This window comes from Mobula birostris, chromosome 8, assembly GCF_030028105.1.
Source record: "Mobula birostris isolate sMobBir1 chromosome 8, sMobBir1.hap1, whole genome shotgun sequence".
NCBI lineage: Eukaryota > Metazoa > Chordata > Chondrichthyes > Myliobatiformes > Myliobatidae > Mobula > Mobula birostris.
Window position 1 is genome coordinate 44,292,939 of NC_092377.1, and position 14,169 is coordinate 44,307,107.

General features: G+C 40.9%; 1 protein-coding gene across 1 annotated transcript in view; it reads right to left on the reverse strand.

Annotated features, from left to right (window-relative positions):
• Positions 1-1,371: 1,371 nt before the first annotated feature.
• The window catches only part of tgfb2 (transforming growth factor, beta 2), a 69,059-nt gene continuing 56,261 nt past the window's right edge, over positions 1,372-14,169 (reverse strand). Inside the window, exons 5-7 of the mRNA XM_072265082.1 lie at positions 11,114-11,288; positions 3,151-3,304; positions 1,372-1,809 (exon numbers count right to left, since the gene is read on the reverse strand). Of these exons, the coding sequence (XP_072121183.1) occupies positions 1,651-1,809; positions 3,151-3,304; positions 11,114-11,288 (488 nt within the window). The 3' untranslated portion in view covers positions 1,372-1,650. The remainder of the gene's footprint in view (positions 1,810-3,150; positions 3,305-11,113; positions 11,289-14,169) is intronic.

Here is a 14,169-nt window from a genome sequence, read left to right on the forward strand (position 1 = left end):
GAGAGCAACACCAAATGAAGAACTGCAGACACAGAACCATACCCTCTTATTCCATGTTGCAGCATCTTATAGCATCCCTAATATAACATGATTATAAAGACACAATCCTAGAATTTTACTGTCGACTCGATTCAAGCCCAAAACAGAGTGGGTATTTGGCTACTCTTGCAGACAAAATGTTATAACCTTGGTGTAAACAGAAGCATCAATTTCACGTTGTAGTTCTAATTTCTTTATTTTTTTTAAACAATACTGTACACATTTCAGTTTTGTGTTTGCTAATTGTTCACTCATATGTAACTGGCAACAATAAAGCATCACACTAACAAATTTAAAAACAGAAATTATAGCAGAGTTAGAGTTGAAATTTTGTATACAAATTGATGATCAGTTTGGAGAAAGGAGAAAGCTAATGTTATTTAACACTTTCTGTTTGATATGTGGGAGCAAGGGACATTTATTTAACTGCTTTTAAAGATGAAATCTAAGGATAGAGCCCAAACACCTGAGAGCGCAATGAAAATAAGCCCCCAATACTTTATTTTCTGCAAATACATTTGCCCTGGATTTGGAGGAATCTGCTCCCACTGCGCTGACTTGCTCAACAGGAGGGCAGATTGAAGAGATGGTAGAAAGATCACTGCACCTGAGTTAATGCTTAGCCAGTTTTTTCAGATATTAAAAATAGAGGCCATAATACTACAAGTCCCACTGATTGTGAATGCTGACCTCTGAACTTCTGACCTGCCCCCCTGCACAGGAACAGGACCATCACAATTGCGCATGAAAATCTGTAAACCCAAACCAAGTAGTAGATAAAACTTGCAATTATTGTATTCAATATCTGCTACCCTCTGATCGCTGATCACTGCAGCTAATTACCCAATCAGCACACAGACTATGTACCACTACATTTCTGAGGTTAACATGTTTACAGATGTTAAAACTAATGCAGAGGGAGAAAGGAAAGGTGTTATCTGACTATTATTTTGAAAAGTTAACCCCTTCTCACCAAATTATGCTAATCTTTATTTTGCCTGATATTCTTTACTATGAAGGCACTTCTTCGATAAAGTATCCTAACATTTGGATTCTATATGTTTCACTTAACATTTCCTTCTTCCTCCTGTCACTCTGATTTTTAGGCCCAAGTGCTTACTGATAGCATTTCAAGCCAATATGATATTTGACCATTCATAATGATTTCAAATTTTCTTGCCATATTCTGCCATATTGACCCAATAACACATCCCTCGATGAACAGATCAGCAATATATTTTATTATACTTGTGCCCTTAGAAAGAATTTTATAGGATGCCAACTGCATAACAATACACAAGAGATCAAGTAAGGCACGGGACCTGTACAGCATTTCCACTAAGTGGGACTCCTTTTATTTCACATATTAACACTTACAATTCTTCCAGTGTTTTATTTTTTTAAAAAAATTAAAGGTTCTGTGTCTCATCTATCACACTAAAATAGTAAGTGAAGGATAGAATTAAAGCCTTCAATGTACATTTTTTGCTTCTTTTGTTTCTGTTGGTAGTTAAACAAGAAAATAGTTTCCGAATAGTTCAAACTAGTACCGTGTATTGTTCTTTTGTTTAACACTGATGAACCTGGGATTTTCAAGGGATGTATTCATTCTTAGCTGCATTTGCAGGACTTAACTATCATATTTGAAAGGTGTTCAATTTTGGGATTTTTGCCAATGAAATAGAGGATAGTGAGTGGCTCCAGGTCTTGAGAAACACAGCAAGGAGAGGCGGAAGCTTCGGGGTTTATATTGTTGTACAGGCCAAGTATCTGAAATAAAGAAAACATCCTTTAGTCTGCCAAGTAATCTTTCAGGAAAAAAAAACAGTCATATGGCCTGTGGTCATTCTAGTAGGAAGTTTATATATGACTGAAAGAATAAATAGTCACTTGAGAAATATCTTAAACAAACACAGCCTAACTGGGAGAAAGAAAGGTACAGTTGTTGAACACTGCTCCATTGAATAGGCAAAAGAGAATTGTTTTTGTGCTTTGTAACTTAATAAAGCAACATTACAGTAATGTTTCTTCCAAGAAAAATGTGGCACTTGATTTTTAGTTGATACCCAGCCCAAACCAGATGGCCATGGTGTATTTAATATAATTCTATGGCAATGTGTAAAATGCTGCCGTTACACCAGCTTGCTCTCTTTAGGCATCTGTAAATATTTTGGATGCCTCCCAGAGATTAAACAAAACCCTGATATATCTCTTAATAGATTCTTCTCACAAGTAGATTTTCATCAAAAAAAATTGCATAATGGGCTGACTGCACTTAAATGTTCTAATATCATTCGGGACCTCAATGTGCTCAGACTGTCTTGCGAAACCTTGGTGACACAAAAGATTTAACTGCTACCATTCTACCCAGCAATGAGCTATCATGGGATAATGCTCAATTGCCTAGAATTTATGTTTATTAGCTGTAAAATGGTTTTATAAAAACTGATCAGGTGGACAACTAGGGGTGATATTATGAACCTGGAGTCCTTTCATCGAAAGAACCTGGAAACCCAGAGTAACTGGTGGAAGCAGCGACCCATTTCCCAAACTGCCCACAATCTGACCCTGCCAGGGACAAAGACTGCAGCTCCCACATCCTTCCTCCTCAGCCTTTTTGTGTTTTCTCACTCAGTGAATGAACCATATCATGGTGTAACTTGTCAAATAAATACGTAGTCCTATTTATTGTAATTTACCAAAAGACATTTTGATTCAAAAGGAATTTATGGAACAATGCATTAACAGAAAATGATAAAATTCATAGGTATCAAATGGTTCCCAATTACGGAAATCTCATCAGAATCAGGCAAAGATGGCACAGACCACAACCTTTTCTTTTTTCACTTGCGAATGTGCAGACATTAGCAGATAAAAGAGCATTTACAATACATAATCTTTACTTGTATACTTCTATTGACTAATGTCAATGGTTCATACTTTCTTTGAAAAAATATTTTAAAAAATGAATAACATACTGCTATTTTCCAGCATAATAAATAGATCAAACTGGATATTACATGCAATTAACAATATTGTAAAAGATCTAAACATCAAAACTGTTTAATATAATGGTGTTAATATGGTCATGTTGTCAAAGGTGGTACTTACCTGACTGTGTTGAGTGTCTGAACTCCACAGGTAAGGACAGGCCCCAGCACAGAAGTTGGCATTGTAGCCCTTGGGTTCATGAATCCATTTCCACCCTAGATCTCTTCGGAAGTCAATGTACAGTGGGCGTAAACAGCAATTATCCTGTAAATTTCTGTTCAATGAATAAAAATTCTCAATTAAATGTCAGAAATATGTAAAATGTTGCTCTCTTCTTTTCAATTTCTGTTCTGTTTTCCTGATAACAGCCAGAATTTTAAGCATGCAAGAGTATGGCTAAAGCAGGATTCATTTTTCACTTGGGATGTGGGTGTGATCAAAGGTTGGCATTTGTTGCCCATCACAATCTGCCAAGAACTGATAATACTGAGTTGCTTGTAAAACAACTTCAGAGGTGCTCTCAATTATTCGGCAGTAAATGTAAAACAAAATCAGTTTAAATACATATTTTTACCTATATCTATTTAGACACAATGGATAATTATCTACAGCTGTGGAAATTATGATAAAACTATCAATCCAGTGCTTAGCTACAATTAAAAAGGGGTAAAGAAATTTGTGTTTTGTATTAACATAGAGTACAGACGAAAGGAGATGGTATCATTCCAATACAAGGTGTTGGCCGGAATCATCTCGATTACTTTAGTGTGACCTTGCTGGGTGCGTCTTGGCTCCCTTGTTTGTAACATTCAGGCAGCTGATTTTCATCAATTCTTTCAAAAGTGCAATTGAAGTTCAGGGGTTTACCACATCTAGTATTAAATGTAGCACTTTATTAATTTAGGACATTCATATTTGAAGAATCCAGGCAGATCGTACACAATCTCAACTGTTGGCATAGCTACTAGAAATTGAACCACATAACATCAAGTTTTCCTGTACTGTGTTATGTAACCTGTTTGAAAAATAAAAAGTAATTCAAATTCATGGTAAGATGCATGCATGATGAAGTCTGTGACTTTTGTTCTGAATCTTTGAGTCCTGATGTACTCCCAATCTATCTGCAGACTGGGAGTGCTGAAACACGAAGTCACAGCAGCTGGTATGACCTACTCTGGAGTTAGGGCATACAGCAAATATTAAGTTCAACAGCAGCCATTTTTTTCAGATTTGAATGTGGATTGCAGCTTGATTTTAAAATTCAGCTTAGGACTGAAGGGTCTTGGCCCAGAACATTGACGGTTTACTTTTTTTTCCCATAGATGCTGCCTGGCCTGCTGAGCTCCTCCAACATTTTGTGTGTGTTGCTAACTCTCCATTTAGACCTCAGATACCTGCATATTCATGAATATGGCCTATGGTCAGTGAGAATTAATATTCATTTTGGTTGTCTGGAGTGTGGGTACAAAGAAGGTACTGTTTGAAAACTATATGTAACTCAAAGGAAGCATAAGATACATAAGAACATAAGAAATAGGAGCAGGAGTAGGCCATCTGGCCTGTCGAGCCTGCTTTGCCATTCAATAAGATCATGGATGATCTGGCGATGGACTCATCTCCACCTACCTGCCTTTCCCCCTGAACCCTTAATTCCCCTACTTACAAAAATCTATCCAACCTTGTCTTAAATATATTTACTGAGGTAGCCTCCACGGCTTTTTTGGGCAGAGAGTTCCACAGATTCACCACTCTCTGGGAAAAGCAGTTCCTCCTTATCTCCATCTTAAATCTACTTCCCTGAATCTTGAAGTTTTGTCCCATTGTAATTATAGAATTGTCCTGCTGTTACCTTTGATCTTTAGCATGTAAAAATGTCATGTAATATTAGGTTGAGCAGTCCTCTTCTTCCAACAGTGTCTCAATATTCCTGATTGGTCAAGGCAAGGAAAATCATATAAGCCATGATGAAATAGCAGAGCAGACTTGATGGGCCAAATGGCCTAATTCTGCTCCTATATCTTACAGTCTAACTTGATGCCTGCTGCTCGTTTCACCTGAATAAAACACTTCTATATACACTAGCTTCAGTATTTTTCCAGTGATATTGTTGACAGTTACAACAGTACCTATGAACAAACTTCAAAGTGACCCAAGGGGAATTTCCCTGAGCAGGTGCCCTGTTGGAGTAGGGAACCTACTTGAACAAACATCCTCTCGGTGATTCACTTAGCCGACACTCCCTCTGAGCCACAACATGCTAGTTACAGATCCTAACCTCCCTGAGTTCATACACTTCACCCGATTCACACACCCATCCGCCTACTTGTCTTCTAATCAAACACAACTTATCCTCTACGTCTGACACTTTGCCTGACCACTGACCCAACTACCTGAACATAGACGCCATCACTAACTATAAACGCCACATTCCTGACTTCCAATCATACCTTCTGACCACCTATCCTAACTAGACCAGTTACCCTACCCAATTGTCTGACTTCATCCATTATCCCATTCCTGGACCCATTTCCCCGCCCTCTAGGTTACTGACGCCATCTCCAGACAATGAAGCCATTCCCAGTCATCCAAACCCACCACAAAACCGCTACTAACACTACTCTTGCTGAACAAGTGGAATGAGAGTAGATGAAATTGAAAGTGGAGATACAAGTTATAAAAAGTGGGCTAAAATGGAATTTGCCATTTATAGTGAGAACTCAATCTGCACACAAAGATATTTGCTAACAAATTGAAAATTCTGTGTGGAATTGTAGTCTTTACTTAGTGTATAATATAAACACTATATTTACTGGGGAAGTCTAGGGTAGCAAGAAAAACATCAAACATTGGGACACAGAGGTCCTACAAAATTTAATAACAGACCCTAGTTTGTCCTTTGACACCCAACATACTACTATCTAAATTTATTAACTGAAAGAATAATGGGAGATGGCTAATTTTATCTATTGTATTTTATTTGGAGATACAGCACAATAATAAGACCTTCCAACCCAATTGAGCCTGCACTGCCCAATTACACCAACTAAGCGGTACAGCGTTGTAATGTGGAAGGAAACCAGGCCACCCGTAGGAAATGCATGCAGTTATAGGGAGATTGTACATACTCATTGCAGACAGCTACTACTACTAGTATGTCGACTCAGGCCTAGGGGGACGGCATTGGGCACGATGACGGACTCTCCACTTCTCCCTCTCCCTCATCAGTGTGTTCAATTCATCTACATTAGTCGCGCCGTTGTCTTCTAGGAGCGTGTTGACCACAGTCTTGGGAGGGCGCCCAGTGTTCATCCTCCCGTGTTTGGGCTCCCATATGATGACTAGGCTGGCAGGTAGCTCGGGGTGGCGTAGACAGTGCCCCGCTAGTTGCAGTCGTCTCACCTCGATTTTAGTGGTGAGCATCGGTAGGTCAACACAGAGCTCGACGTTCGTCATGTGCTGTTGCCAACTCACGTCATGAGCCATCCGGAACATTCGTGTATAGCAACCATCTAGAGACTTTTGCATTGTCTTGGTGAGCGTCCACGTCTCACATCCGTATGTGAGAATGGACTCTATGACTGCTATGAAGATCCTCTTTTTAAGCCCTCTGGTCAGGTTCGAATTGCAGACAGCGGTGGAATTTAATGGATTTTCATTGTTTTATTTAGGGATACAGCAGAGTAACAGGCCCTCTGGCCCATGAGTCTGTGTTGCCCAGTTACACCAATGTCACCAATTAACCCTCTAACCTGTATGTCTTTGGAATGTGGGAGGAACCTGGAGCACCCTGAGCCAACCCCCGCAGTCATGGGGAGAATGTACTGATCTGCAACAGATAGCAGCAGAAACTGAACCTGGTTGCTGCACTGTCACCATGCTAACCACTATGCCACAATGTCACCCAAATAAAAATAAGTATGAAAAAAATGATGGGATTTCTCCAGCTTTGCCAAGACAGTATAGTAACACAGCTCAAAATGTCCTTCCTTATAAACTAACACCACACAATCTTCCTTTTTTAGGACTTAACCGTCTGACGGGAGGATTAAGATTGAGGGCATTATATCAGCAGAGCTTTCACCGGATACCATGCACTGAGTAAACAATATAAATTACTGAGAAGATCTAGAACAAATACCTTAAAGTGTGTATTCTCCAAAATGGAGAAAACTGAAAATACATTTGATTGAAGCATGATAGAAGAATAAAGATAATGATGATGAGAAAAAGAGTTAATTCTCTTTTTCATTAGAGACCATATATTATGATACGGGGTAAACATCAAATCCAGCAAAAGTAAAAAAATGATAAAAGAGTGAGAAATTATGGGAATGTGAAATGCTTCATTGTAAATGGTGATAAGTTATATAGAGTTCCACAAAGGAAAATGAAATGAAAAGCAGAATAAGCTACAGCTAGAACCATGGGCAACGGAGTTTTAGGTGAAACTTTTTTTCACAGAGAATAGTGAGTATCTGGATCCACCTACCAAAGTAAGTGGTTGAGGCAGGCACAACTGCAAAAATTAAGAGGCATCTGGATAGGTACATGGAGGGGATGGCTTGGACAGTTATAGACCAAATGTGGGCAACTGGAACTAGTAGGGAAGGTGCTACGGCTGGCATCGACCAGTTGGGCTGAAGGGCCTGTTTCCGTGCTATATTCCCTCTGTGACACTATGACTCTAAGGCCTGTGCAGAGTTCTATGAAAATTAGACAATATGATTTATAAAACTAGAGCACTCAATGTATTGTAGATCCTTGAGGCTCTCTGTCACAAATGGCAATTGACATGGGGTCAATTCCTAATTTGAAATCTGTTGTTCTAAATTATTAAAGTATACAGGGCTAAATAGGTCACACATCAACAGGAGATATGTGAATCGCAGAACAGATTCAAAGGATCAGCATTTAATATGTGTTTGATAACTGTCTCCACAATTCAATGTTGTACCAAATTTCATGTATCTGTGATCTCCTGCAACCCACTAAAATGGGTGCCCCATTATCATGAAACTATGGCCAACCATTAAGCTGCAAGACCTTGGCTTCAATACCTCCCTGTGCAATTGGATCCTCAATTTCCTCACTTGCAGACCCCAGTCAGTTTGGATTGGCAACAACATCTCCTCCACGACCTCCGTCAGCACAGGTGCACCACAAGGCTGTGTGTGTGACCTTCCGCTCTACTCGTTTTATACTTATGATTACGAGGCTAAGCACAGCTCCAAAGCCGTATTTAAGTTTGCTGATGACACCACTGTTATTGGCCAAATCAAAAGTGGAGACGAATCAGCAAATAGGAGGGAGATTGAAAATCTGGCTGAGTGGTGCTACAACCACCTCTCACTCGATGTCAGCAAGACCAAGGAGCTGGTCATCGACTTTAGGAGAAGGAAACCGGATGTCCATGAGCCAGTCCCTAATGGGGGAATTAGAGATGGAGAGGCTCAGCAACTTTAACTTTCTTGGTGTTATCATTTCAGAGGATCTGTCCTAGGCCCAACATGTAAGTGCGATTATGAAGAAAGCGTTTCAATGCCTTTAATTCCTTATAAGTTTGTGTAGATTTGTCATGACATCGAAAACTTTGACAAACTTTATAGATGTGTGGTGGAGAGTATATTAACTGGTTGCATCATGGCCTGGTATGGAAACACAAATGCCCTTGAACGGAAAATCCAACAAATAGTAGTAGATGCAGCTCAGCCCACCATGGATAAAGCCCTCCCCACCAATGAGCGCATCTACATGGAATGCTGTACAGGAAAGAAGCATCCTTCATCAAGGACACCCACTACCCAGACCATGCTCTCTTCTTGTTGCTGTCATTAGGAAGATGGTACAGGAGCCTCAGGACCCATATCACCAGGTTCAGGAACAGCCATTACCTTCAACCATCAGGCTCTTGAACCAGAGGGAATAACTTCCCCATCACTGAGCTGTTACCACAACTGTCCTCGATACGTATTTTTAAAATCATTATTTCTTTTTATTTTTTGTTGTCTTTTGCCCACTGGTTGCTTGTCAATCCTGTTGGGTGTGATCTTTCATTGATTCTATTGTGTTTTTTTGAGAAGCCCGCAAGAAAACTAATCTCAGTTTTGTATATAGTAACATACATGTACTTTGATAATAAATTTTCTTTGAACTTAGAAAATGCACCCCACATCTCACCCAAAGGGAAACAAGAGAACAGAAGTAGACAGTGTTATAATGGTATCAGAGTTGTGCTAAAGAGAATATGGATCTGTGATCAAGCAGATCACCAGAAATGGGCTGAAAAATGGCTGATGGAATTTAATGCAGACAAGTGCGAGGTGTTGCTCTACGGTTGGACCGACTGTGTAGATCTTACACAGTGAACGGTGGGGCACTGAGGGGTGTGGTAGAACAAAGAGATCTGGGAATACAGGTACGTAATTCATTGAAAGTAGTGTCACAGGTCGACAGGGTCATAAAGGAAACTTTTGGCACATTGGCCTTTATAAATCAATGTGTTGAGTAGAGGAGATGAGTTGTTATATTGAGGTTGAATAAGATGCCAGTAAGGCCTAACTTGGAGTATTGTGTGCCGATTTGGTCACCTACCTACAAGAAGTATGTAAATAAGGTTGAAAGAATATAAAGACAGCTTACAAGGATGTTGCTGGCTCTGGAGGACCTGAGTTATACAGCAACATTGAATAGGTTAAGACTTTATTCCTCAGAACACAGAAGATTGAGAGGAGATTTGTGAGGTATACAAAATTATGAGGGGCATAGATAGGGTAAACGCAAGCTGGCTTCTTCCACTGAGGTTGAGTCGGTCTACAACCAGAGGTCATGGCTTAAGGGTGAAAGGTGAAAACTTTAAGGGGAACCTTCACTCAGAAGGTCATGAGAGTGTGAAATGATCTGCCAGCAGAAGTGGTGCATGGGAGCTCGATTTTGATGTTTAAGTGAAGTTTGGATAGGTACATGGATAGCAAGGATATGGGGGCCCCTGTGCAGATTGATGGGAGTGGGCAGTTTAAATAGTTTTGAGATGGACTAGATGGGCTGAAGGGCCTGTTTCTATGCTGTACTTCGAAGACCGCCTCTGTCTGCAAATGGAGTAGCAGTATATTTGTGCTGCTCTTAGTTTTCTTTCTCTCCCCCTAGTTTAAGCTTTGAATTTAAAATTTTTACTTGCTGATTCTTGAGGGGGAACAATATGTCCATGTCTACAAGAAGCGGGAAGAGTTTACCTGAACCTAGCGATAAAAGTAATGGGAAAGGAAAGGTGCAAAAGGAAAGATCTGATGAAATGCCATCGTGGGCTGAAGATATCGTTCGGACACAATTCAATTAAGGATCAGAATGGATCAATTAAAGACCAACTGGAACAGAATAGTAATGAAATGAAGTCATTTCTGGGAAAACTTAAAGACCTGGAAACTCAAGTTATTTCACATGAAGAGGAAATGAAGATAACTAAGCAAAAGTTGTCTGAAGCTACAGCTCGTTTGGAAAGATATCAAAATAAGATTATAGACCTGGAAACTAGGTCTCGACGAAAGAATGTACGAATTGTTGGGCTGCAAGAAGGAGCTGAAGATGGAGATTTAACTGCCTACTTTGGTAAGCTTTTCCACACTTTATTTCCTACCATTCTATCAAAGCTGCCTGCTATAGAAAGGGCAGACAGGGCGTTTATCTCGAAATTGAAGGATTCTATGCTGTACTTCTCTATGACTCATAAAAGGGCTGGGGACAAAGTGTGGTTCAGTGGTTGAGATGGAGAAAGATGAGCTGTGGGTGCTGTGAGGTGTGGGTGACAGAGGGCACGGCATCAGTGACCAGAGAACAGAGTTTGTACTTTGTAACTAAGATGGTAACTTTAATTTACCTGATGTCTAGATCATATTCATGAATGCAAAATATATCCTTATATCTTTGGAAAATAAACTTGCATGAAGGCTTAAAAGACTTAGCAACCTATCAGATCAGATTGAGGGGACAGCATTATCTGCCTTTTACATGTTATAAATGATTTAAACCTTAAGGCATTTTTGTGCTTCCAAAGACACATGGAGCAAAGTGCAATGCATGTACATATTACCTAAAGCAAAATGTGGCATCCAGTGCACGCTTCTTCCGTCGGCTAGATTGCTGTGACTCAAGTCTGTAGGTTGGTAATAGCATGAGGAGGAGATGTGCTGTCTTCCCAATATGGTCCTTACCCTTTTTTCCCTTATCCACGCCAGAATAATCTCCTGGGTAGTTGTCAGGAATTCCTTTAAAACAACAGCTCAAGTTAGAGAAGATTTCAGTGCAAGTTGGTAACTTCAGCACATCTCTAAAAGGCTTTCAAAAATATCTTCCATACACTGTATCCTAATTACAAACCCCATTTCCAGAAAACTTGGGATATTTTCCAAAATGCAATAAAAACAAAAATCTGTGATATGTTAATTCACGTGAACCTTTATTTAACTGACAAAAGTACAAAGAAAAGATTTTCAGTAGTTTTACTGACCAACTTAATTGTATTTTGTAAATATACACAAATTTAGAATTTGCTGGCTGCAACACACTCAACAAAAGTTGGGACAGAGTTAAAATAAGATTGAAAAGTGCACAGAATATTCAAGTAACACCGGTTTGGAAGACTCCACATTAAGCAGGCTACAACAGGAATTCTGCAGATGCTGAAAATTCAAGCAACACACATAAAAGTGGCTGGTGAACACAGCAGGCCAGGCAGCATCTCTAGGAAGAGGTGCAGTCGACGTTTCAGGCTGAGACCCTTCGTCAGGACTAACTGAAGGAAGAGTGAGTAAGGGATTTGAAAGTTGGAGGGGGTGGGGGAGATCCAAAATGATAGGAGAAGACAGGAGGGGGAGGGATGGAGCCAAGAGCTGGACAGGTGATAGGCAGAAGGGATAAGAGAAGGTTCATGGGACAGGAGGTCCGGGAAGAAAGACACGGGGGGGGGGGGGGACCCAGAGGATGGGCAAGGGGTATATTCAGAGGGACAGAGGGAGAAAAAGGAGAGTGAGAGTAAAGAATGTGTGTATAAAAATAAGTAACAGATGGGGTACGATGGGGTACCATATAAACGGCCACATCAGGAGCACCGGACGCAGTATATAGTCGGCTGGGGTGATATACTGCGTCCAGTGCTCCCGATGTGGCCTTTTATATATTGGCGAGACCCGACGCAGACTGGGAGACCGCTTTGCTGAACATCTACGCTCTGTCTGCCAGAGAAAGCAGGATCTCCCAGTGGCCACACATTTTAATTCCACATCCCATTCCCATTCTGACATGTCTATCCACGGCCTCCTCTACTGTAAAGGTGAAGCCACACTCAGGTTGGAGGAACAACACCTTATATTCCGTCTGGGTAGCCTCCAACCTGACGGCACGAACATCGACTTCTCTAACTTCTGCTAATGCCCCACCTCCCCCTCGTACCCCATCTGTTACTTATTTTTATACACACATTCTTTCTCTCACTCTCCTTTTTCTCCCTCTGTCCCTCTGAATATACCCCTTGCCCATCCTCTGGGTCCCCCCCCCCCGTGTCTTTCTTCCCGGACCTCCTGTCCCATGATCCTCTCTTATCCCTTTTGCCAATCACCTGTCCAGCTCTTGGCTCCATCCCTCCCCCTCCTGTCTTCTCCTATCATTTTGGATCTCCCCCTCCCCCTCCAACTTTCAAATCCCTTACTCACTTTTCCTTCAGTTAGTCCTGACGAAGGGTCTCGGCCTGAAGCATCGACTGCACCTCTTCCTAGAGATGCTGCCTGGCCTGCTGCGTTCACCAGCAACTTTTATGTGTGTTACATTAAGCAGGCTAATTGGTAGCAGGTGAGGTATCATGACTGGGTATAAAAGTAGCATCCATCAAAGGCTCAGTCTTTGCAAGCAAGGATGGGTCGTGGCTCACCTCTTTGTGCCAAAATTCATGAGAGAATTGTTAGTCAGTTCAAAAGGAACATTTCTCAACACAAGATTGCAGAGAATTTAGGTCTTTCAACATCTACAGTACATAATATTGTGAAAAGATTCAGAGAATTCAGAGACATCTCAGTGCGTAAAGGGCAAGGTTGGAAACCACTGTTGAATGCGCGTGATCTTCGAGCCCTCAGGCGGCACTGCCTAAGAAACTGTCATGCTACTGTGACAATTATAGCCACCTGGGCTTGGGAGTACTTTGGAAAACCATTGTCACTCAACACAGTCCGTCGCTGCATCCAGAAATGCAACTTGAAACTGTATTACACAAGGAGGAAGCCATACATCAACTCTATGCAGAAATGCCGGCGAGTTCTCTGGGCCCGAGCTCATCTCAGATGGACCGAAAGACTGTGGGACCCTGTGCTGTGGTCAGATGAGTCCACATTTCAGCTAGTTTTTGGAAAAAACGGGCATCGAGTTCTCCGTGCCAAAGATGAAAACGACCATCCAGATAGTTATCAGCGAAAGGTGTAAAAGCCAGCACCTGTGATGGTATGGGGGTGCATCAGTGCCCACAGCATGGGTGAGTTGCATGTATGTGAAGGTACCATTGACTCTGAGGCGTATATTAGGATTTTAGAGAGACATATGTTGCCATCAAGGCGACATCTCTTCCCGGGATGTCCATGCTTATTTCAGCAGGACAATGCCAGACCACATTCTGCACTGGCTACAACAGCGTGGCTTTGTAGACACAGAGTGCGTGTGCTTGACTGGCCTGCTGCCAGTCCAGATCTATCTCCTATTGAAAATGTATGGCGCATCATGAAGAGGAGAATCAGACAACGGAGACCACGGACTGTTGAGCAGCTGAAGTCTTATATCAAGCAAGAATGGACAAAATTTCCAATTGCAAATTTACTACAGTTAGTATCCTCTGTTCCAAAACGATTTAAAAGTGTTATTGAAATGAAAGGTGATGTAACACAATGGTAAACATGCCTCTGTCCCAACTTTTGTTAAGTGTGTTGCAGCCATCAAATTCTAAATTTGTGTATGTTTACAAAATACAATTAAGTTGGTCAGTAAGACTATTGAAAATCTTTTCTTTGTACTTTTGTCAGTTAAATAAAGGTTCACGTGAATTAACATATCACAGATTTTTGTTTTTATTGCATTTTGGAAAACATTCCAACTTTTCTGGAAATGGGG